The 23,141-nt window shown below is 47.5% G+C and overlaps 1 protein-coding gene across 1 annotated transcript; it reads right to left on the bottom strand.

The window, feature by feature from the left end:
- polr2b (RNA polymerase II subunit B) lies at positions 1-22,754 on the bottom strand. The gene is made up of 25 exons (XM_060901147.1): positions 22,632-22,754; positions 21,869-21,941; positions 21,590-21,740; positions 21,388-21,500; positions 21,083-21,302; positions 20,823-20,981; positions 20,579-20,743; positions 19,086-19,282; positions 16,945-17,064; positions 16,665-16,851; positions 13,460-13,603; positions 13,197-13,336; positions 12,973-13,084; positions 12,746-12,900; positions 12,434-12,632; positions 12,186-12,354; positions 2,188-2,284; positions 1,931-2,025; positions 1,525-1,775; positions 1,339-1,428; positions 1,146-1,253; positions 943-1,056; positions 675-835; positions 348-543; positions 1-262 (listed from the first exon to the last, which is right to left on the bottom strand). The coding sequence occupies exons 1-25, from the start codon at positions 22,648-22,650 to the stop codon at positions 173-175; spliced, it is 3,525 nt and encodes a 1,174-aa protein (XP_060757130.1). The 5' UTR covers positions 22,651-22,754; the 3' UTR covers positions 1-172.
- Positions 22,755-23,141: the final 387 nt, after the last annotated feature.

Below are 23,141 nucleotides of genomic sequence, written 5' to 3'. Positions count from 1 at the left end.
AACACACAAACAGAGCTTTATTTCATTCCAAATTTTACAAAAACACAATCAAAACACTAACGACAAAATTACGAACAGAATCTCAAGCCTTGGTGGAACGCGCTGCAGTTCTGACGGGAAAAGAACCCGAGCCTGGGTTTTCCCGTTTCCTGTGATTTGAGTGGTGCGGTGTTCAGGTGGTCATCATGCGTGGGGCGATGCTCATCGACATGAGCTCCTGGAAGAGAAGCTTGCAGGCGTACGGCAGCCGCACCAGCGAGATCTGAAAGACGGAGACGAGAGGTGATACGACTGCTGAGGAACAGAAATATGAGAATCGAATGTGTATGAAGTCTAAGAGCTCGTACCTGAGTCTTGTTGCGGCAGCCCCTGCACTCGTACGTGTGCGTGCGCGTGTTGGCGATGGCCATGAGACCGCACAGGTTACACACGTGCACCTGGTAGGGATCGGACGCCTCGAACAGCCGCTCCCTGAGGAACTGAGCTGCACCGTGAGCGATCTGACAATCTCGCTCCATCTCTCCGAAACGCAGACCTCCGTCTCTGTACGACAAACGCACCAAACAAATCGGGACGCTATTTTTTCAGTCACAAGAGTATACGCTTCTAATCATGCACCGTCCTTGAGATTTAATAATGTAATTCCGATCCTAATATCGGAGTTGACGTCTCACCGCGATCTGCCCTCCATCGGCTGCCTGTTGAGGATCTGGACGGGACCTCGTGCCCTCGAGTGGATCTTATCGTCCACCATGTGTTTGAGGCGCTGGTAGTAAGTGGGGCCGAGGAAGATCTGAGAGGTCAGCTTACGACCTGTGAAGCCGTTATAGAGCACCTACAGGACCCGACAGAGGACAGTCAGCATGGCATGTGAATCCAAGTGACCCAAAAAAAAATAAATAAAAGGCACGCATGTCACTTTGCTGCAGTAACATGTCTTACCTCGTTTCCTCTGAGGTGGTAACCGTATTCAGACAGCAGGTTGGACACTTTCTGCACGTTCACGGCATCGTTGAACGGCGTGGCGTCACCGATCTCCCCTTTATTCGCAGAAACCTTGGTGTCAAATACGTTTCAGTCATCTCCGGTGAACAAATACACATCGAACACATTATTCACTGTTGTGTGAGAGAACGTGCGTATACCTTCCCTTGGAGACACTCGATCAAGTGACCGACTGTCATTCTGGAAGGGATAGCGTGGGGGTTGATGATGATGTCTGGCGTAATTCCTTCACATGTGAACGGCATGTCCTGCACACAAGCGTGAACGCAACCTACTCAGTCTCATTCGTTCAATAAACAAATAAATCAACATTAAGGGACACGACGTCATCACCTCCTGCCTGTACTGAATCCCACAGGTTCCCTTCTGTCCGTGTCGACTGGCGAACTTGTCTCCGATCTGAGGGATTCGAACCGAGCGCACCTGCGGAAAAAAACAACACACACCAACAGATAAAACGATCACATCTTCGCATCTGTGATTTGTTTTCGGGATCACCAGCGGGAAGGCTGCACCCACCCGGATCTTGCAGAACTTGTATCCCTCCTGGTTGAGCGTGACCATGACCTGGTCGACGATGCCAGTTTCGCTGGTGCGCAGGAACGTGCTGCAGTCTCTCTTCGTGTAGCGCCGGTTCGTGCTTTCGAGCTCGTCGTCGTTTTCCGGTAGAGTGACCGTCTTTCCGATAATCACGTCCTCGCCGGACACGCGCACGCCAGGCGCAATCAGGCCGTCGTCGTCCAGCTTCTCGTAGATGGCATGACGCATTCCTGAGAGAGACGGAGAGTTCATATGCCGATGTTTTTCACCATTCTCAGGAAAATTTTCCCCACGTTCTGGCATCATATGCCTCGACTGTCTTCACAAACACGTTTTTATCATAATGACATATTAAAATCTAAAATATTATTATTCCGTGACTCACCCTGACACTCTTCACGTTTAGGTTTCTCAAAAATCTCCTCCTGGTCGAAGCCTTTCTTTGACTCCTGCTCTTTATAGGAGCGATAGAACACGGACCTAAAAACAGAACACACTCGTTTACTCACACGCAGACGGAGTTTTAGTGGCCTGAATGAAGCAGGTTGATGGTTATAATAAACGTGGTTTCACACAGACTCCTAAAGCAGTGACTTTGGCTCTCTCGTGTGAAAAGTTCAAAGGAAAAGAATAAAGAGGGACCTGAAGAAGCCTCGGTCCACTGCAGAACGGTTCATGATGATGGAGTCCTCCTGATTGTAGCCCGTGTAGGATGCAATGGCCACGATAGAATTGATACCTGAAAGGGAAAACGGTACATGTTCTCTGGGTGGGAGGGACACACACACACACACACACACACACACACACACACACACACAGTCTCTCTCTCTCTGTGTCTCTCTCTCCCCGTCTGTCTGTCTCGCTGTCGCTCTCTCTTGCTGTCTCCCCCCCTCTCCATCTGTCTCCATCTCTTGCTGTCTCTCTCTCCCTGTCCTTCTTAGTGTCTGTGTCTGTCTCCCCCTCTCCATCTGTCTGTCTCTTTCCCTCCCTCTCTCTCTGTCTCCATCTCTTGCTGTCTGTGACTCTCTCTCTGTATCCCTGTCTTTCTCACTGTCTGTCTCTCTATGTCTATGTCTCCATCTCTTGCTGTCTGTGACTCTCTCTCTGTATCCCTGTATTTCTCACTGTCTGTCTCTCTCTCTATGTCTCCATCTCTTGCTGTCTGTGACTCTCTCTCTGAATCCCTGTCTTTCTCACTGTCTGTCTCTCTCTCTATGTCTCCATCTCTTGCTGTCTGTGACTCTCTCTCTGTATCCCTGTCTTTCTCACTGTCTGTCTCTCTCTCTATGTCTCCATCTCTTGCTGTCTGTGACTCTCTCTCTGTATCCCTGTCTTTCTCACTGTCTGTCTCTCTCTCTATGTCTCCATCTCTTGCTGTCTGTGACTCTCTCTCTGTATCCGTCTTTCTCACTGTCTGTCTCTCTCTCTATGTCTCCATCTCTTGCTGTCTGTGACTCTCTCTCTGTATCCGTCTTTCTCACTGTCTGTCTCTCTCTCTATGTCTCCATCTCTTGCTGTCTGTGACTCTCTCTCTGTATCCCTGTCTTTCTCACTGTCTGTCTCTCTCTCTGTCTATGTCTCCATCTCTTGCTGTCTGTGACTCTCTCTCTGTATCCCTGTCTTTCTCACTGTCTGTCTCTCTATGTCTGTCTCCATCTCTTGCTGTCTGTGACTCTCTCTCTGTATCCCTGTATTTCTCACTGTCTGTCTCTCTCTCTATGTCTATGTCTCCATCTCTTGCTGTCTGTGACTCTCTCTCTGTATCCCTGTCTTTCTCACTGTCTGTCTCTCTATGTCTATGTCTCCATCTCTTGCTGTCTGTGACTCTCTCTCTGTATCCCTGTCTTTCTCACTGTCTGTCTCTCTATGTCTATGTCTCCATCTCTTGCTGTCTGTGACTCTCTCTCTGTATCCCTGTCTTTCTCACTGTCTGTCTCTCTCTCTATGTCTCCATCTCTTGCTGTCTGTGACTCTCTCTCTGTATCCGTCTTTCTCACTGTCTGTCTCTCTCTCTCTATGTCTCCATCTCTTGCTGTCTGTGACTCTCTCTCTGTATCCCTGTCTTTCTCACTGTCTGTCTCTCTCTCTATGTCTCCATCTCTTGCTGTCTGTGACTCTCTCTCTGTATCCCTGTCTTTCTCACTGTCTGTCTCTCTCTCTATGTCTCCATCTCTTGCTGTCTGTGACTCTCTCTCTGTATCCGTCTTTCTCACTGTCTGTCTCTCTCTATGTCTCCATCTCTTGCTGTCTGTGACTCTCTCTCTGTATCCGTCTTTCTCACTGTCTGTCTCTCTCTCTCTATGTCTCCATCTCTTGCTGTCTGTGACTCTCTCTCTGTATCCCTGTCTTTCTCACTGTCTGTCTCTCTCTCTATGTCTCCATCTCTTGCTGTCTGTGACTCTCTCTCTGTATCCCTGTCTTTCTCACTGTCTGTCTCTCTCTCTATGTCTCCATCTCTTGCTGTCTGTGACTCTCTCTCTGTATCCGTCTTTCTCACTGTCTGTCTCTCTCTCTATGTCTCCATCTCTTGCTGTCTGTGACTCTCTCTCTGTATCCGTCTTTCTCACTGTCTGTCTCTCTCTCTCTATGTCTCCATCTCTTGCTGTCTGTGACTCTCTCTCTGTATCCCTGTCTTTCTCACTGTCTGTCTCTCTCTCTATGTCTCCATCTCTTGCTGTCTGTGACTCTCTCTCTGTATCCCTGTCTTTCTCACTGTCTGTCTCTCTCTCTATGTCTCCATCTCTTGCTGTCTGTGACTCTCTCTCTGTATCCGTCTTTCTCACTGTCTGTCTCTCTCTCTATGTCTCCATCTCTTGCTGTCTGTGACTCTCTCTCTGTATCCGTCTTTCTCACTGTCTGTCTCTCTCTCTATGTCTCCATCTCTTGCTGTCTGTGACTCTCTCTCTGTATCCCTGTCTTTCTCACTGTCTGTCTCTCTCTCTATGTCTATGTCTCCATCTCTTGCTGTCTGTGACTCTCTCTCTGTATCCGTCTTTCTCACTGTCTGTCTCTCTCTCTATGTCTCCATCTCTTGCTGTCTGTGACTCTCTCTCTGTATCCGTCTTTCTCACTGTCTGTCTCTCTCTCTATGTCTCCATCTCTTGCTGTCTGTGACTCTCTCTCTGTATCCCTGTCTTTCTCACTGTCTGTCTCTCTCTCTATGTCTCCATCTCTTGCTGTCTGTGACTCTCTCTCTGTATCCCTGTCTTTCTCACTGTCTGTCTCTCTCTCTATGTCTGTCTCCATCTCTTGCTGTCTGTGACTCTCTCTCTGTATCCCTGTATTTCTCACTGTCTGTCTCTCTCTCTATGTCTATGTCTCCATCTCTTGCTGTCTGTGACTCTCTCTCTGTATCCGTCTTTCTCACTGTCTGTCTCTCTATGTCTATGTCTCCATCTCTTGCTGTCTGTGACTCTCTCTCTGTATCCCTGTCTTTCTCACTGTCTGTCTCTCTATGTCTATGTCTCCATCTCTTGCTGTCTGTGACTCTCTCTCTGTATCCCTGTCTTTCTCACTGTCTGTCTCTCTCTATGTCTATGTCTCCATCTCTTGCTGTCTGTGACTCTCTCTCTGTATCCGTCTTTCTCACTGTCTGTCTCTCTCTCTATGTCTATGTCTCCATCTCTTGCTGTCTGTGACTCTCTCTCTGTATCCCTGTCTTTCTCACTGTCTGTCTCTCTATGTCTCCATCTCTTGCTGTCTGTGACTCTCTCTCTGTATCCCTGTCTTTCTCACTGTCTGTCTCTCTCTCTATGCCTCCATCTCTTGCTGTCTGTGACTCTCTCTCTGTATCCGTCTTTCTCACTGTCTGTCTCTCTCTCTATGTCTCCATCTCTTGCTGTCTGTGACTCTCTCTCTGTATCCGTCTTTCTCACTGTCTGTCTCTCTCTCTATGTCTCCATCTCTTGCTGTCTGTGACTCTCTCTCTGTATCCGTCTTTCTCACTGTCTGTCTCTCTCTCTATGTCTCCATCTCTTGCTGTCTGTGACTCTCTCTCTGTATCCCTGTCTTTCTCACTGTCTGTCTCTCTCTCTATGTCTCCATCTCTTGCTGTCTGTGACTCTCTCTCTGTATCCGTCTTTCTCACTGTCTGTCTCTCTCTCTATGTCTCCATCTCTTGCTGTCTGTGACTCTCTCTCTGTATCCGTCTTTCTCACTGTCTGTCTCTCTCTCTATGTCTCCATCTCTTGCTGTCTGTGACTCTCTCTCTGTATCCCTGTCTTTCTCACTGTCTGTCTCTCTCTCTATGTCTCCATCTCTTGCTGTCTGTGACTCTCTCTCTGTATCCCTGTCTTTCTCACTGTCTCTCTCTCTATGTCTCCATCTCTTGCTGTCTGTGACTCTCTCTCTGTATCCCTGTCTTTCTCACTGTCTGTCTCTCTCTCTATGTCTATGTCTCCATCTCTTGCTGTCTGTGACTCTCTCTCTGTATCCCTGTCTTTCTCACTGTCTGTCTCTCTCTCTATGTCTATGTCTCCATCTCTTGCTGTCTGTGACTCTCTCTCTGTATCCGTCTTTCTCACTGTCTGTCTCTCTCTCTCTGTCTATGTCTCCATCTCTTGCTGTCTGTGACTCTCTCTCTGTATCCCTGTCTTTCTCACTGTCTGTCTCTCTCTCTATGTCTCCGTCTCTTGCTGTCTGTGACTCTCTCTCTGTATCCCTGTCTTTCTCACTGTCTGTCTCTCTCTCTATGTCTCCGTCTCTTGCTGTCTGTGACTCTCTCTCTGTATCCCTGTCTTTCTCACTGTCTGTCTCTCTCTCTGTCTATGTCTCCGTCTCTTGCTGTCTGTGACTCTCTCTCTGTATCCCTGTCTTTCTCACTGTCTGTCTCTCTCTCTGTCTATGTCTCCATCTCTTGCTGTCTGTGACTCTCTCTCTGTATCCGTCTTTCTCACTGTCTGTCTCTCTCTCTCTATGTCTCCATCTCTTGCTGTCTGTGACTCTCTCTGTATCCCTGTCTTTCTCACTGTCTGTCTCTCTCTCTCTATGTCTCCATCTCTTGCTGTCTGTGACTCTCTCTCTGTATCCGTCTTTCTCACTGTCTGTCTCTCTCTCTCTGTCTCCATCTCTTGCCGTCTGTGACTCTCTCTCTGTATCCCTGTCTTTCTCACTGTCTGTCTCTCTCTCTAGGTCTATGTCTCCATCTCTTGCTGTCTGTGACTCTCTCTCTGTATCCCTGTCTTTCTCACTGTCTGTCTCTCTCTCTCTGTCTATGTCTCCATCTCTTGCTGTCTGTGACTCTCTCTCTGTATCCCTGTCTTTCTCACTGTCTGTCTCTCTCTCTGTCTATGTCTCCATCTCTTGCTGTCTGTGACTCTCTCTCTGTATCCGTCTTTCTCACTGTCTGTCTCTCTCTCTCTATGTCTCCATCTCTTGCTGTCTGTGACTCTCTCTCTGTATCCGTCTTTCTCACTGTCTGTCTCTCTCTCTATGTCTGTCTCCATCTCTTGCTGTCTGTGACTCTCTCTCTGTATCCCTGTCTTTCTCACTGTCTGTCTCTCTATGTCTCCATCTCTTGCTGTCTGTGACTCTCTCTCTGTATCCGTCTTTCTCACTGTCTGTCTCTCTCTCTATGTCTGTCTCCATCTCTTGCTCTGTGACTCTCTCTCTGTATCCGTCTTTCTCACTGTCTGTCTCTCTCTCTATGTCTGTCTCCATCTCTTGCTGTCTGTGACTCTCTCTCTGTATCCCTGTCTTTCTCACTGTCTGTCTCTCTCTCTCTATGTCTCCATCTCTTGCTGTCTGTGACTCTCTCTCTGTATCCGTCTTTCTCACTGTCTGTCTCTCTCTCTATGTCTGTCTCCATCTCTTGCTGTCTGTGACTCTCTCTCTGTATCCGTCTTTCTCACTGTCTGTCTCTCTCTCTATGTCTGTCTCCATCTCTTGCTGTCTGTGACTCTCTCTCTGTATCCGTCTTTCTCACTGTCTGTCTCTCTCTCTATGTCTGTCTCCATCTCTTGCTGTCTGTGACTCTCTCTCTGTATCCCTGTCTTTCTCACTGTCTGTCTCTCTCTCTATGTCTGTCTCCATCTCTTGCTGTCTGTGACTCTCTCTCTGTATCCCTGTCTTTCTCACTGTCTGTCTCTCTCTCTATGTCTGTCTCCATCTCTTGCTGTCTGTGACTCTCTCTCTGTATCCCTGTCTTTCTCACTGTCTGTCTCTCTCTCTATGTCTGTCTCCATCTCTTGCTGTCTGTGACTCTCTCTCTGTATCCCTGTCTTTCTCACTGTCTGTCTCTCTCTCTATGTCTGTCTCCATCTCTTGCTGTCTGTGACTCTCTCTCTGTATCCCTGTCTTTCTCACTGTCTGTCTCTCTCTCTATGTCTGTCTCCATCTCTTGCTGTCTGTGACTCTCTCTCTGTATCCCTGTCTTTCTCACTGTCTGTCTCTCTCTCTATGTCTGTCTCCATCTCTTGCTGTCTGTGACTCTCTCTCTGTATCCCTGTCTTTCTCACTGTCTGTCTCTCTCTCTATGTCTGTGACTCTCTCTCTGTATCCCTGTCTTTCTCACTGTCTGTCTCTCTCTCTATGTCTGTCTCCATCTCTTGCTGTCTGTGACTCTCTCTCTGTATCCCTGTCTTTCTCACTGTCTGTCTCTCTCTCTATGTCTGTCTCCATCTCTTGCTGTCTGTGACTCTCTCTCTGTATCCCTGTCTTTCTCACTGTCTGTCTCTCTATGTCTGTGACTCTCTCTCTGTATCCCTGTCTTTCTCACTGTCTGTCTCTCTCTCTATGTCTGTCTCCATCTCTTGCTGTCTGTGACTCTCTCTCTGTATCCCTGTCTTTCTCACTGTCTGTCTCTCTCTCTATGTCTGTCTCCATCTCTTGCTGTCTGTGACTCTCTCTCTGTATCCGTCTTTCTCACTGTCTGTCTCTCTCTCTATGTCTGTCTCCATCTCTTGCTGTCTGTGACTCTCTCTCTGTATCCCTGTCTTTCTCACTGTCTGTCTCTCTCTCTGTATCCCTGTCTTTCTCACTGTCTGTCTCTCTCTCTATGTCTGTCTCCATCTCTTGCTGTCTGTGACTCTCTCTCTGTATCCCTGTCTTTCTCACTGTCTGTCTCTCTCTCTATGTCTGTGACTCTCTCTCTGTATCCCTGTCTTTCTCACTGTCTGTCTCTCTCTCTATGTCTGTCTCCATCTCTTGCTGTCTGTGACTCTCTCTCTGTATCCCTGTCTTTCTCACTGTCTGTCTCTCTCTCTATGTCTGTCTCCATCTCTTGCTGTCTGTGACTCTCTCTCTGTATCCCTGTCTTTCTCACTGTCTGTCTCTCTCTCTATGTCTGTCTCCATCTCTTGCTGTCTGTGACTCTCTCTCTGTATCCCTGTCTTTCTCACTGTCTGTCTCTCTCTCTATGTCTGTCTCCATCTCTTGCTGTCTGTGACTCTCTCTCTGTATCCCTGTCTTTCTCACTGTCTGTCTCTCTATGTCTGTGACTCTCTCTCTGTATCCCTGTCTTTCTCACTGTCTGTCTCTCTCTCTATGTCTGTCTCCATCTCTTGCTGTCTGTGACTCTCTCTCTGTATCCCTGTCTTTCTCACTGTCTGTCTCTCTCTCTATGTCTGTCTCCATCTCTTGCTGTCTGTGACTCTCTCTCTGTATCCCTGTCTTTCTCACTGTCTGTCTCTCTCTCTATGTCTGTCTCCATCTCTTGCTGTCTGTGACTCTCTCTCTGTATCCCTGTCTTTCTCACTGTCTGTCTCTCTCTCTATGTCTGTCTCCATCCCTCGCTGCCTGCCTCTCCCCCGTCTCCATCCCTCGCTGCCTGCCTCTCCCCCGTCTCCATCCCTCGCTGCCTGCCTCTCCCCCGTCTCCATCCCTCGCTGCCTGCCTCTCCCCCGTCTCCATCCCTCGCTGCCTGCCTCTCCCCCGTCTCCATCCCTCGCTGCCTGCCTCTCCCCCGTCTCCATCCCTCGCTGCCTGCCTCTCCCCCGTCTCCATCCCTCGCTGCCTGCCTCTCCCCCGTCTCCATCCCTCGCTGCCTGCCTCTCCCCCGTCTCCATCCCTCGCTGCCTGCCTCTCCCCCGTCTCCATCCCTCGCTGCCTGCCTCTCCCCCGTCTCCATCCCTCGCTGCCTGCCTCTCCCCCGTCTCCATCCCTCGCTGCCTGCCTCTCCCCCGTCTCCATCCCTCGCTGCCTGCCTCTCCCCCGTCTCCATCCCTCGCTGCCTGCCTCTCCCCCGTCTCCATCCCTCGCTGCCTGCCTCTCCCCCGTCTCCATCCCTCGCTGCCTGCCTCTCCCCCGTCTCCATCCCTCGCTGCCTGCCTCTCCCCCGTCTCCATCCCTCGCTGCCTGCCTCTCCCCCGTCTCCATCCCTCGCTGCCTGCCTCTCCCCCGTCTCCATCCCTCGCTGCCTGCCTCTCCCCCGTCTCCATCCCTCGCTGCCTGCCTCTCCCCCGTCTCCATCCCTCGCTGCCTGCCTCTCCCCCGTCTCCATCCCTCGCTGCCTGCCTCTCCCCCGTCTCCATCCCTCGCTGCCTGCCTCTCCCCCGTCTCCATCCCTCGCTGCCTGCCTCTCCCCCGTCTCCATCCCTCGCTGCCTGCCTCTCCCCCGTCTCCATCCCTCGCTGCCTGCCTCTCCCCCGTCTCCATCCCTCGCTGCCTGCCTCTCCCCCGTCTCCATCCCTCGCTGCCTGCCTCTCCCCCGTCTCCATCCCTCGCTGCCTGCCTCTCCCCCGTCTCCATCCCTCGCTGCCTGCCTCTCCCCCGTCTCCATCCCTCGCTGCCTGCCTCTCCCCCGTCTCCATCCCTCGCTGCCTGCCTCTCCCCCGTCTCCATCCCTCGCTGCCTGCCTCTCCCCCGTCTCCATCCCTCGCTGCCTGCCTCTCCCCCGTCTCCATCCCTCGCTGCCTGCCTCTCCCCCGTCTCCATCCCTCGCTGCCTGCCTCTCCCCCGTCTCCATCCCTCGCTGCCTGCCTCTCCCCCGTCTCCATCCCTCGCTGCCTGCCTCTCCCCCGTCTCCATCCCTCGCTGCCTGCCTCTCCCCCGTCTCCATCCCTCGCTGCCTGCCTCTCCCCCGTCTCCATCCCTCGCTGCCTGCCTCTCCCCCGTCTCCATCCCTCGCTGCCTGCCTCTCCCCCGTCTCCATCCCTCGCTGCCTGCCTCTCCCCCGTCTCCATCCCTCGCTGCCTGCCTCTCCCCCGTCTCCATCCCTCGCTGCCTGCCTCTCCCCCGTCTCCATCCCTCGCTGCCTGCCTCTCCCCCGTCTCCATCCCTCGCTGCCTGCCTCTCCCCCGTCTCCATCCCTCGCTGCCTGCCTCTCCCCCGTCTCCATCCCTCGCTGCCTGCCTCTCCCCCGTCTCCATCCCTCGCTGCCTGCCTCTCCCCCGTCTCCATCCCTCGCTGCCTGCCTCTCCCCCGTCTCCATCCCTCGCTGCCTGCCTCTCCCCCGTCTCCATCCCTCGCTGCCTGCCTCTCCCCCGTCTCCATCCCTCGCTGCCTGCCTCTCCCCCGTCTCCATCCCTCGCTGCCTGCCTCTCCCCCGTCTCCATCCCTCGCTGCCTGCCTCTCCCCCGTCTCCATCCCTCGCTGCCTGCCTCTCCCCCGTCTCCATCCCTCGCTGCCTGCCTCTCCCCCGTCTCCCTCTCGCTGCCTGCCTCTCCCCCGTCTCCCTCTCGCTGCCTGCCTCTCCCCCGTCTCCCTCTCGCTGCCTGCCTCTCCCCCGTCTCCCTCTCGCTGCCTGCCTCTCCCCCGTCTCCCTCTCGCTGCCTGCCTCTCCCCCGTCTCCCTCTCGCTGCCTGCCTCTCCCCCGTCTCCCTCTCGCTGCCTGCCTCTCCCCCGTCTCTCTCTCGCTGCCTGCCTCTCCCCCGTCTCTCTCTCGCTGCCTGCCTCTCCCCCGTCTCCCTCTCGCTGCCTGCCTCTCCCCCGTCTCTCTCTCGCTGCCTGCCTCTCCCCCGTCTCTCTCTCGCTGCCTGCCTCTCCCCCGTCGTCTCCCTGTCTTTCTCACTGTGTCCATCTCTCTCTTGCTGCCTCTCTCCCCGCCTCTGTCTTTCTCGTTCTCTCTGTCTCCATCTCCCCCTTTCTGTCTGTCTCTCTGTGTGTGTGTCTCTCTCCCTCTGTCTTTCTCACTATCTGTCTGTCTGTCTGTCTGTCTCTCTCTCTGTATCTCTTCTTGTCTGTCTCTCTCCCCGCTTCTGTCTTTCTCGCTGTCTGGCTCTCTCTCTCGGTCTCCATCCCCCCTCTGTCTGTCCCTCTCTCCATCTCTTGCTGTCTGTCTCTCTCCCCACCTCTGTCTTTCTCGCTGTCTGTCTCTCTCTCACCCTCTCTGTCTGTCTGTCTCTGTCCCTCTCTCTTGCTGTCTGTCAATCACAGTAACATTCGCTGAGTTTGGGTGTGTGTGAGGTAGTGTATGTAGAAGGCTGTAGACAGCGCTTTCCTCGGAGACGATCATGTTGCCATGTGACTACGAATAGATTTGTGATGTGAAAAATCGGGGACGAATCTGATCAGAACTCGTCAAAAACAGACTTCAACGTGACGTGTTAAAGGAAGAGTTCCTGATTAAGCTGATACACTTACGGTAAGAGAAACAATAAAAAAGCCCAAACACGTGAAACAAAGTGACACAAAGTAGTCTGACACGATATTTTCATTAAAGCGTCAATCTGAAACAACATGGGATGAGGGTGTGGCGTCACCTGCTGGCAGCTCTCTGAAGCGCAGGTACTCCATGGAGCGCGTCGTGACCAGAGGCTTCTGTGGGTAATACAGCACATGAGCCAGAGTGTCCATCCGCACGTGGAAGTTGGTGATGTACACACCCATAGCCTGCTTCCCCATAGCAGACTGGTACGTGTTCCTGGGAGACTGGACACACACACACACACAGGTTACTCTCACGTCACTACAGTGAAGTAAGTTGGTGTGTGTTTGTGCAGGTGTGTACCTGATTGTGATCAGGGAAAGGAATGATGGAGGCACACACTCCCAGGATCATGGACGGATGGATCTCACAGTGTGTGTAGGTGGAACAGTAGGCCACGCCCTTCTCCTGGAGGTCATCTGGGGTCATCGCCAACATCACCGTCTCCTCCTCCAGAGTATCGATGTACTCCACTACACCGCTCGCCACCAGGTCCTGCCAGCTACACACACACGGGAACTTAATAAATCCACCACCATCAGAACGCGTCTCAAATCGAACCATGTTCTCGTCCCAAAATTACATTACAAAGTTCCACCACAGACGTCTGCGTACCTGTAGTTATTGTACTCTCGCTCTTTGAGCTGATCGATGTGGCGTCTCTTCAGCAAGAGCTTCTGCTTCTCCACGATGAGCAGCGGCCGACAGATCCGCCCGGCGTCCGTGTAAATCCGGATCTCTCGCTCTCGGATATCGCGGATCATCGACACCTGAATAGATGAACCTTGTGAGGCTCGGTCGCTTTTCCGAGATGTTCAAGCTCCAAATTGTCCGTCTTTTACCTCAGACACAATGATGTCCATCTGCCTCCTGAGCTTCCTCAGAGTGTTCATCAGCTGCTCGGGGTCTTTGTGGATTCCCACCCAGCAGCCGTTCACAAAGATCTTTGTCGCGCTGGACGAAAGAGACAAAATCAATCATCAAACATCAGCCACACAATGCCACCATCACACTCCCGCTGCTTATTTTAAATCAACATCATGTCAGATCAAGGCTTTTCTCTGACTCTGCAATCGCAGCAGGTGAGATCTCCTCCAGGTTCTCCATGCTCCACTCTTCCAAGAACTCCAGGATGGGGGACGGCTGAGAACCCACGGAGATGTACGCCATCAGCGCCAAGTTCTTCACCAGACCTACAGCATGGCCCTGGATATTTCCACATACAAACACACACTTTAGGGAATCTCAAACCTCTCGGTCCCGTCCGTGATGTTCACGTGACGTCTCAGATTTCTGCCTTCCGTTCTGTTTTTCCGAAGAATTTAATACCTCGGGCGTTTCGGCAGGACACACCATCCCCCACAGGGTGTTATGGAGCTGCCTCGGCTTTGCCAGCTTGCCGTCTCGGCCGATGGGCGAGTTCACGCGGCGAAGGTGAGAAAGCGTCGAGGCGAACGTCAGTCTGTTCAACACCTGGATTGTGAAAGCGCAAGGGACAGTCAGTCGAGAAACTTCAACTGTAAACCTGACAAGACACGTCCAAGTTCCTGACGGTCCCAATATCACTCGAGCTCGGACTGGGCAATGAGACGACACGATATATTGTGATAAATTCCATCATGAGTTTTGTCTCCACATGATCATGTCACAATAAGCTTTTCTGACATGTCCTAATATATTTTTATTCCATGATTTTGTTTGAAATAAATACAACATGACCGGAAGCTGCTTAAAATATTATCCGAAATATATATATATATATATTTTTTTTTTTTTTTTTGGATTTGAAAAGAAATAAAAATGGAGATTTAATGTCAAAATTAAATGCAAATGTACTTTTGTAGACTTGAAATAAAATGTGAAGCAAGTTAAAATAAAGGGAATTTTTTTTTGCAAACCTAGAGATTGTGATACATGTTGCGTATCATAAAACTCCCTTCAAGATTCATGATGTGATCCTTCTGTCATATCACCAGCACTCATAGAATAAAAACACTTGATTCTTCTTTTTTCTAAAAATGCAGGACTATTTCAGATATTTATCATATTGCCCCCCCGTTAATAATCCTTAATAATAAAGCATTTATCACCATAATAGTAATAACATTATTTATTAACATTTATCAATTTACTAGTCATATTTTTATTAATTTATAAATTAATTTGATATTAATTCAAATATTAAATCATAAAGAAGCTAACTTATAGTATTAAACATAGGCTTTGTGAATTCTCTGAAATCTGGGGCATTTTCTTGAAAGTGCGGCTCTGCACTGTGCCTAGGGCTGAACGATCTATCGTTTTCGACCGAAAATCGCGATCTCAGACAACACGATTTTGGGATCGTCAAAGCCGCGGTTTTTCTTAGTGCTCCTAAACTGACCCATGTTTTGTTTCGTCAATAATTTCACACGTATGCTCTGCGTATTGCCCCAGCATGGTGTAAAAACACTCTGTGTCAGCTATCACTCTGTGTCACAGCCTCTCTGTGTCTCTGCTCGCAGCGCACGGGTGGGGGAGGGGCTGCTCGCTCTCTCACACACACGCACACAGGAGGGCGGGGCTGCTCCCTCTCAGAGACACACAGGCTTGTAGCCTCATGGCAAATCATACATTCACACAGTACAGTGCAGCTCCTACAATAGCGACTGCTGCGCGCACTGCATCACTCTCACAATTTCCCACAAGGGAATTGTTGGCTCTAGTTATGATTTATAATGCTTATGTACATTCTTTTACAAAAGTGCAATATTTTGATGCTGCTGAGCCATTGATCAACCTTTTTTTATGTCTGATATGTTGTAGATGGGAAAAGTAAAAGCAGCAAAAGTTTACTTAAGAAAGATGGCTCTCTTTTTATTTTTAGTTATTATAACTTGTTCCTCAGGCACTCAATGTTAATAAACAGGCCTACATTTGAAATCTGTTGACCTCAGTTTTCATTCTTGCATTAGCTTTATGGAATTAATTGTATTAATTAATTTGCACCGAAACTCGATTTAAAGGAAAAAAAATCGTGTTTGAAATTGAAATCACAATATCTGCCAGAAAAATCGCAATTCAAATTTTTTTTTTTTTTTTTAAATCGTTCAGCCCTAACTGTGCCCTTGAATTTTATTGCTCTACGCTGGCTCTGTAATCGTCTGGGTGCTGTCACTCTGTTGTCTGTGCATTCTTTTTTTTTTTTTAGTGGCGTTGCACTGTTTGATTTTATGGCTCTATGTATTCTTACTTTATCTTATTTTCCATTTGTTAATTTATTTTTCCTGTTTCTTTCTTTCTGTGGACCTTGATGGAGGAGATGCTTGATGGGTGGGGTTGTTGAAGTTCGTGTTGTATGTTAATGTACACTCTGTATAGCTAACTCAACATGTCAATAAACATATGTTTAAAAACAAACAAACAAAAAAATCAACGATTCATTAATTTATTTTTCATTAACATTAATTAACTCATTTATAATCGACAATAATATTTAAAGGAGAACTGAAGTCATTTTTAAACTTGCTTTATTTCTTAATTAACGTGTTATTCAATTACGTTTTGGGTTTTAGTAACCTTATATCGCGACTCATATTGGCAACTAATCACAATTAAATATTAGACTTATCGGCCTATTCGGTTTTTCGCCATGTTGAATTTAGTTCGTTTGGTCCACGGCAAGCGTCGCTTATCCGCGTGATCTTAACGAGACTTGTGCGAGACTTCGAAACGTGAAGAAGTGTCAGCCAGGTGTCAGTGCCGCCATTTTGAAAACTGTTTTCCAAACGAAATATTGCACAAAAACAAGTTTAAATGACGATTACTGCCTACTTTTTTCAAACTTTCCTGATTGCTATCAAAACAAACAAAACTTCCGGCTTGATTACGTCAGCATTCGAAAGAGGGCGCGCACGTCTTTTGACAACGTCGGCAGATGTCGGTCACTTTGATTTCCGCTGTACGTTTTACTTCCGTCCTACGATGTCTCGCACAGGTCTCAGCGAATCTCGTTTACGGCCATTGCTTTGACATATGGACTGATATATTACAGAGCATATTTCAAAAACACTCAGAACTTGCTATAGCGGCGACAAAATAGCGATCAAAAATGCATTCGTATATTTAATAAATTGAGATAAATAGAATTCTGATAAACTTGCCTTCAGTTCTCCTTTAATAAGATAGAGATTCTAACACTAGTGGTTAAAAGAATTCATTAACTTCTTTATAAATATTTATTTAATTTATAAATGTTATTTTTGAGTTAAAATATTAATTGTTAATTATTAATTTATAACCTACAATAACATTAAGATTGAGATTCTAACACTCTGGTGGTGAAACACTCCAAAATTGTCCCAAATAAAATGATTGAAAAAAAGAAAGAGAGCAAAAATATGAAACTCATTTCCAAAAATTAACTACAAAAATAAATAAGTAAATAAATAAATAAAGCTTGAGGCTCATGACACAATTTCAAATCAGATTTAAAAATCCCCATCGTTAACGATACGCCTATTACACGTTGATGGATTCGTGTCGTGATGATCACCTGAGACACTCCAGCTCGAGCCTGATGGGCTTTTTTGACATCACCCCAGTTCCCCGTGGCCAGCGAGTACTTGAGGCCGTCTGAGATGATGCGCGTTTTGATGGCCAGCTCCAGGTTGAAGTCTTTGCCTCGGTCGATGAACTTCTGAGCATAGATCCTGATCTCCTTCAGCAGGTTCTTGAACATTCTGTCATGGTGCGTTTGGGACAGCGTGTGATTTAATGACCGAGTAGAGTAAGAAAGCAAGATGAGAAGACAGACAGAGATCTCATGTTCTCACCCTCGGAAGAGGAACGCCAGGAGCGGCCCGGCCAGATCCAGCCTCTTGTTTCCGTAATGATCTCGGTCGTCCAGCTCTCTTCTGCCCAGAGCCGCCAGCAGGAGCCTGTGCACCATATAACTGAACGAGAAAAAGAAGAACTGTTTCATCTTTTGAAGCATTTCGTGTCCACAAGGTTGGGAGTTCGAATCTTCGAACTGAACAAAAGCCAGTGTATTCAAGCAAGACTGTATGATTATTAATAATACCTAGAAAGTGCAATCCCGAAAGAGAACGGGGTGTATTGCGCAAGATGCAGCAGACCGTTAACATTGTGTGTGTGGGATCCTGTGTGTGATTGGTGAGTTGGCCTGAGGTCCCATATGAAGTTTGGTGGATGTCTGGTCAAGTGTTACTGAACAGAACTCCATTCAAATGAATGAAAGTGAAAAGAAAGGAAAAGACAAGTATGGGTCAAAACCGATCGGATGTACGTGTTGGGGGAGCTGGCCTGAGGCCATCCTTAAAAAAAAATCCGTTTCCTGTCCACCGGGTGAGCAAAAAAAAAAAAATTTTCAGTCGGGAGGGAGGGATTTTTTTTTTTATGGCTGGATAAGAAATCGCAATGCTGTGTTTGCTTTTTCTTTCAGTACTTTTTTATTACAAAAGCAGACACATTTAATAAAATGACAGTTTAATCAACTGAAACTTGTACAAAAACTAAGTTAGCATTTTAAATGCTGACTGCAACATTTGCAAAACTTTTACAAAGGTACTTAAAATGTCCGACACACGGACTTTTTGTAGTTCTAAATCGAGCGTTAGGCCTAGTTCGGATGAAATTACACTATTAAAATGATCACTGAATGATTTGTTTTTCTGAATCTTTACTATTTTGTTGTTCGCTAGAATACCATTTTGCGATTTCACACTTAAGCAAATGTTTGAAAACTCCGGATCTCCTTCCTTCATGGTGGCTGCCATTTTTTTGTGCCGCATGACGCATGCACAGAGCTGAATCAGTTCAGAGTGCGCGCGCACTCGGCGGAGGCAGTAGTGTGTCGGAGGGAACAGAAGCAGAGATGACGCTTATTTTGTCTCCGGTAAACCAGTCTTCTCTCGTTCAATTACGTACTGGCATCAAAAGACACCATTGGTTGTAAATGAAACCAAACTGAGTGGTTGGAGTGTATTTTCATACACAAATGGAGAAATGTTGGCTGAGTGTGTAATTGTGTAGCCCCACTGCAGACCGTTGTCGTTGTTAATTCATAGCATGCTCAGCTGCGTGAATGTGTCATGCACCGAAAATAAGAGATTTACAAGCCAGGAACGCCTCATGATGCAATACGCAAGAAAAGAAGGAAGATTTACTGCCATTTTACTTTGTATTTGAGTAAAGTGAATAAATAAATGGTCTGTGGAAAATACATTTAATCCTGGGAACTGCGTGCACAGGAGTTTATTTTGTGTTTACTCCGCCCGGCTGGCTACTTGTCTGTCATGGCTGGCTAGTATGAGCCTTAGTGGAAAGCCCTGGGAATGCGGAAATGCCAAGTTCGATTTTAGATTTACGAACCCGAAAAAAAAGTCGAAAAACCGGCTTTAAAAAAAAAAAATTTCAACCGCACAAACGGCACTCACCCGGCCGGTGGACCGGAAACAGAACATTTTTTAATAATGGCCTGAGGTATCGCATGAAGTTTGGTGCATCTCTGATGAAGCATGTCCAAGCAGGAGGACTTGCAACACGAGCTGCATTCATTTTCTATGATGAAAAAAATGACAGGAAAATAACAAAAATGAGAGAACGGGTGCATCGGTCCAAAAGCTGGATATCAGCACACTGTTCCTGATCATACCCCCCGGTTTAAAGTTAGTTTGGGGTCTCCATCTCGAAAACTGCGTGAGAAGAAGCGGTCCAAAAATCTGACAGAATAATAGTAATAAACCTAAAGAATAACAATCGCATTGCACAATACTAATTATTCAAATGTGTTTATTCTCCGTCTTCATTCATCGCTATAAACTCACCGTTAATGATTAAATCTGACAAGATAACCAGTCAGTCATGTTCTCCCTCGCTTATAACTCAAGTTGATTGAAGAACAACAGGATATAATATATAAATATATATTTCTTTTTAAATTCAGAAATCTCACCCTAAAAAGTACGCCTTCTTGGTCTCGCAGAAGTCAGACACGCCGACGTGAGGCAGCACCTCTTTCTGCAAAACCTCTTTGGCGTATTTTATCCTCCTCTCTTTCGTGACTCCGGGTTTGGCTCCTCTGGAGCCGATGAAGTTCAGAGCCACGTTCTGCTCCTGGATCACGAATGCCTCGTCCAGAGATGGCTTCACCTTTTAAAGAAAAACAGAAGGCTGATGAGGGAATGACTGCATCACAGCTGGAACGAGGAACGAACTTGTCTCTCACCCGTGCCACAGTTTTCCTCCTTACAGATTCAACACTTCACTCGCTGCAGATCCAGCGTGATCTTAATTATTCCAAGTGTCACAATTCAAGTGCAATATACTGGCATTTAATATCGACGTGTAAACCCTCCTCAGAATCTAACGCTACGTTCACACTGCAAGGCTTAATGCTCAATTCCGATTTTTTTGTGAAATCCGATTTTTTTGTGAGGTCGTTCACATTAACAAATATATGCGACTTGTATGTGATCCTCAGTATGAACGAAAAGCGACCTAAAAGTGTTCCGCATGCGCATTGCAGGATACGACGACGTCACACGCAGTGAGCATGGCCAGTGTTTACGGAAGTAAAACCGTCCGGTTGCGGTTCCATCCAATCTAGCTTGAATAGCTGCATCCCCCCAAATGGAAATCAGCTCCCTAACCTCTGCGTCCTTCCATTGAGAAGATTCAGAACCTTCACAGCCCGAAGCGTCCCTCGCATTGATGTCATGCGCAGGGGCGCAGATACGTTTTTTGAACTGGGAGGGACAAAAAACTGGGGGGGACAAAGCTGCCAGCAAACCAACCCCAACCCCGATATGCCTGTCAAACTTGTTGTTAGTAACCATAGCAACCAAGCTCGAGCTCGCAACCTGCGCAGTCTGTGCAGCTCAACCAACCGAATATCAGTCTTTGTTTTATGTGAGTTGTTGCAACTATGTATACACTGCTGTGCACCTCAATAAACCGAATGGTAATTAGTCTTTTGATTTTTCCGTGAGGTTTGCCTTATGCAAAGAAAGACAGCATAGACGTTTTTTCCTCCCTATAAGTGGGGGGGACCGAGCGAGGTGAATTTAAATCTGGGTGGGACGAGTCCCACCCTCTATCTGCGCCCGTGATTATGCGCCATGTTGTTGTAACTTTTTCTGAGAGACCCGCCGCCTACTTCAGCGCAGAATAGTGACATTTGTGGCTTGTTGATGACGTGTAAGTCGGATGAATGCGACCTGGTGGTTCAGACTGAAGTCGCATATGAAAAGAGCGGATAGGAATCGGAATTAGGACCACATATCCAAACGGCCTGGGTCGGATTTGAAAAAATCGGATCTGTGTCGTTCATATTGTCAATAAAAGATCGGATACAGGTCACATATGGGCGAAAAGATCGGATTTGAGTCACTTCAGCCTGCAGTGTGAACGTAGCCTAAGATCTAAGCTCTCAGGTGCAAGTTGTACCATTTCCATCATCTCGGGATCATCGAAGTCGTAGATGATGTGCTCCAGGATGTCTCTGTCGGAGACGAAGCCCAGCGCTCGGAATACAATGATGATGGGAACTTCCTGTCTGATGTATGGCAAGGTGGAGACGATCCTCTGCCCGATCGCGCTCTTCTTCACTCCCTGAAAAACCAAACAGGAAGTAGAATGACACCAAGACCAGAAGGGCATTGTGTTAAATCCTATGAAATGATGATGTTACCTGTCCTCCTCTGGCCATCATGCTGACCCAGATGGTGCTGGTGGGTCTGGAGGAGTTCTCCAGACAGGACCTGCACTCGGCTGTGTATGCGTACTTCGAATCCTTCTTGGCGAACACGTATACTGTATTCGTGGCCATTTTCTCCTGAGCAATCAGCACCTGGAAAACACACACACACCAAGCACACTTTCTCAGAATCAAAGACACACCGTCTAGGTGTCCAAGCGTGACGTTTCCTCCACCAGTGAAACCTCCCTGACCTTCTCGGAGCCGTTGATGATGAAGTAGCCGCCCGGGTCGAGAGGACACTCGTTGAGCTCACACAGGTCACGATCCGTCAGGCCGCTCAGCAGGCAGTAGGTGGAGCGGAGCATGATGGGAATTTTGCCGATGAAGGTTTTCTGGTGCTGCGTCTGCTGCTGCTCCTCTCCCTCCTTTATGATGGTCTTGGTGATGTCGACGTACAAAGGAGCCGAGTACCTAAACACACACGATGTTAATCAGGGTTAGAGATAAAATGCTGAAAATGAGCCAATGAGTCACGAAGTCACACAGCTACACTGACGTGAGGTTTCGGAGTCGTGCTTCGTTGGGCATCATTGGTGACGGAGCGCCGTCTCGCTCCCAGTGCGTCGGCTTGGACAGATAGATCTGCTCGAACTTCAGCAGGTACCGAGGCTGCAGAGAGAAAACGCAGATTTATTCAGCGCAAAGAAAACAGAACAAAAAAAGCACGCATGTGTTTAAGAGAGACCGAGATAGCTCACCGGTTCCTCCACCTCTCCGGTCGTGTGCTGGGCCTCAGCTTGCAGGTCGATGGGTGGCGCGTCCTCCACAATCCTCTGGACGGACATCTGAATGAACTCGTCGAAAGAGTCCAGCTGTTGGCGCACCAAACCTTTCTCATCAAAGTAGGAACTGGGGGTTTTAAAAAAACCAGACACATTAGTCAGGACACTTTGACAGAGTGATCAGGTACAAGATCGATGTGACACTCGATACCCGAATTATCAAAGTCAAAGGAAATCTGAGCTCGGAAAAATGACCTGATAACAATCCAACAGGCTTCCTGCCACAGATCAGGAGTGATCTCATCATCATCCTCATCATACTGGATATCTGTAGATATCAGATAATAAAAAGAAAAACAGCAGCACAGAATAAGAAGGAAGGCTTTTTTCTGATCACATGATGGGGAAAAAATGTCAAACTAAACAAAAAGCCTGTGTCCTGAATGACTCTTTTTTCACTATAAAGTGCACTAAATATCCTCCACATGCCATGATTTCACACTCTACCTACTGCACAGCAATCCACAACAGGACAGTTATTAATATTCCACTCAATGCGAACGAATAGCAAGACAATAGAGGGAAGTGAAATGCAAAAAGAAACAAAACCACATGTTGAAAATAAGTTTTCATGTCTATAAATTGCACAAACTTACAACTAGTTCAATAAACATTGATGCTAATTTCGCTCAACGCAATTTACGGGCTAGCTCGCATTATTTTCCAGTCAGCACCTGTATTCTGACAGACCCCGCCTCCTTAATGATGATTGGCTAGACTTGCACTTAATTGGCCACCGATTGGACAGTGAAATTATTACCCCATTGTCACGCAGGATTTCGATCAAGGCTAGCCAATCATCGGATAGGAGGCGGGGCTTGTACTGAAACAGTTGGGAAAAAAAGCGCTATATTGTTAGCAAGTGAAGAAAAATACTGTGTTAACGCATTATAGCTGGTGTTTCGTTATAAAATACCGAAAAACCACAAACAATATCAATATATTGTTCAAAACACACCTTCATCTTGGTCATACATCGTGTTTCGGGCTTGAAATACTCTTTAGAAATAAAAAATAAATATGAAGACGTCCCAGCGCTTAAAAATGGGTCTATTTAGAAACTTCACAGAAATGCGCGGACCGAATATGACTCGTAAAATATACGTCACATCCGGATTATACAACCGATACAGGAAGTTTGTGTAAATTTTTCGCAATTCATATCCAGAATTTATGTTTTAATGTTTTTTTCGAATATTTGACCTCACTAATTAATACTTTTATATTAGCGAATTACAAAAAGGCTAAAAAACTTACGACGAAATTATGAAAAGTTGTCATGAATGTCACATTTTTGTAATTTTAATTTATTAATTTTTAAATTTGTTTACAGATTGTATTTCTAACATCCTTATTCATTTTTTCGATATTTATAGCTTTTGTGAACTGATGCCTGTCCAAGTAAAGTTTAAACAAAAAAACCCAAACAATTGGCTGAATTCAAAATAACTTTTATTTTATCTCTAGT

This window comes from Neoarius graeffei, chromosome 20 (genome assembly GCF_027579695.1).
Source record: "Neoarius graeffei isolate fNeoGra1 chromosome 20, fNeoGra1.pri, whole genome shotgun sequence".
In the NCBI taxonomy this organism is placed as follows: domain Eukaryota; kingdom Metazoa; phylum Chordata; class Actinopteri; order Siluriformes; family Ariidae; genus Neoarius; species Neoarius graeffei.
The sequence above is the reverse complement of the archived record's forward strand: the minus strand, read 5'-3'. Positions and strand labels throughout refer to the sequence as shown.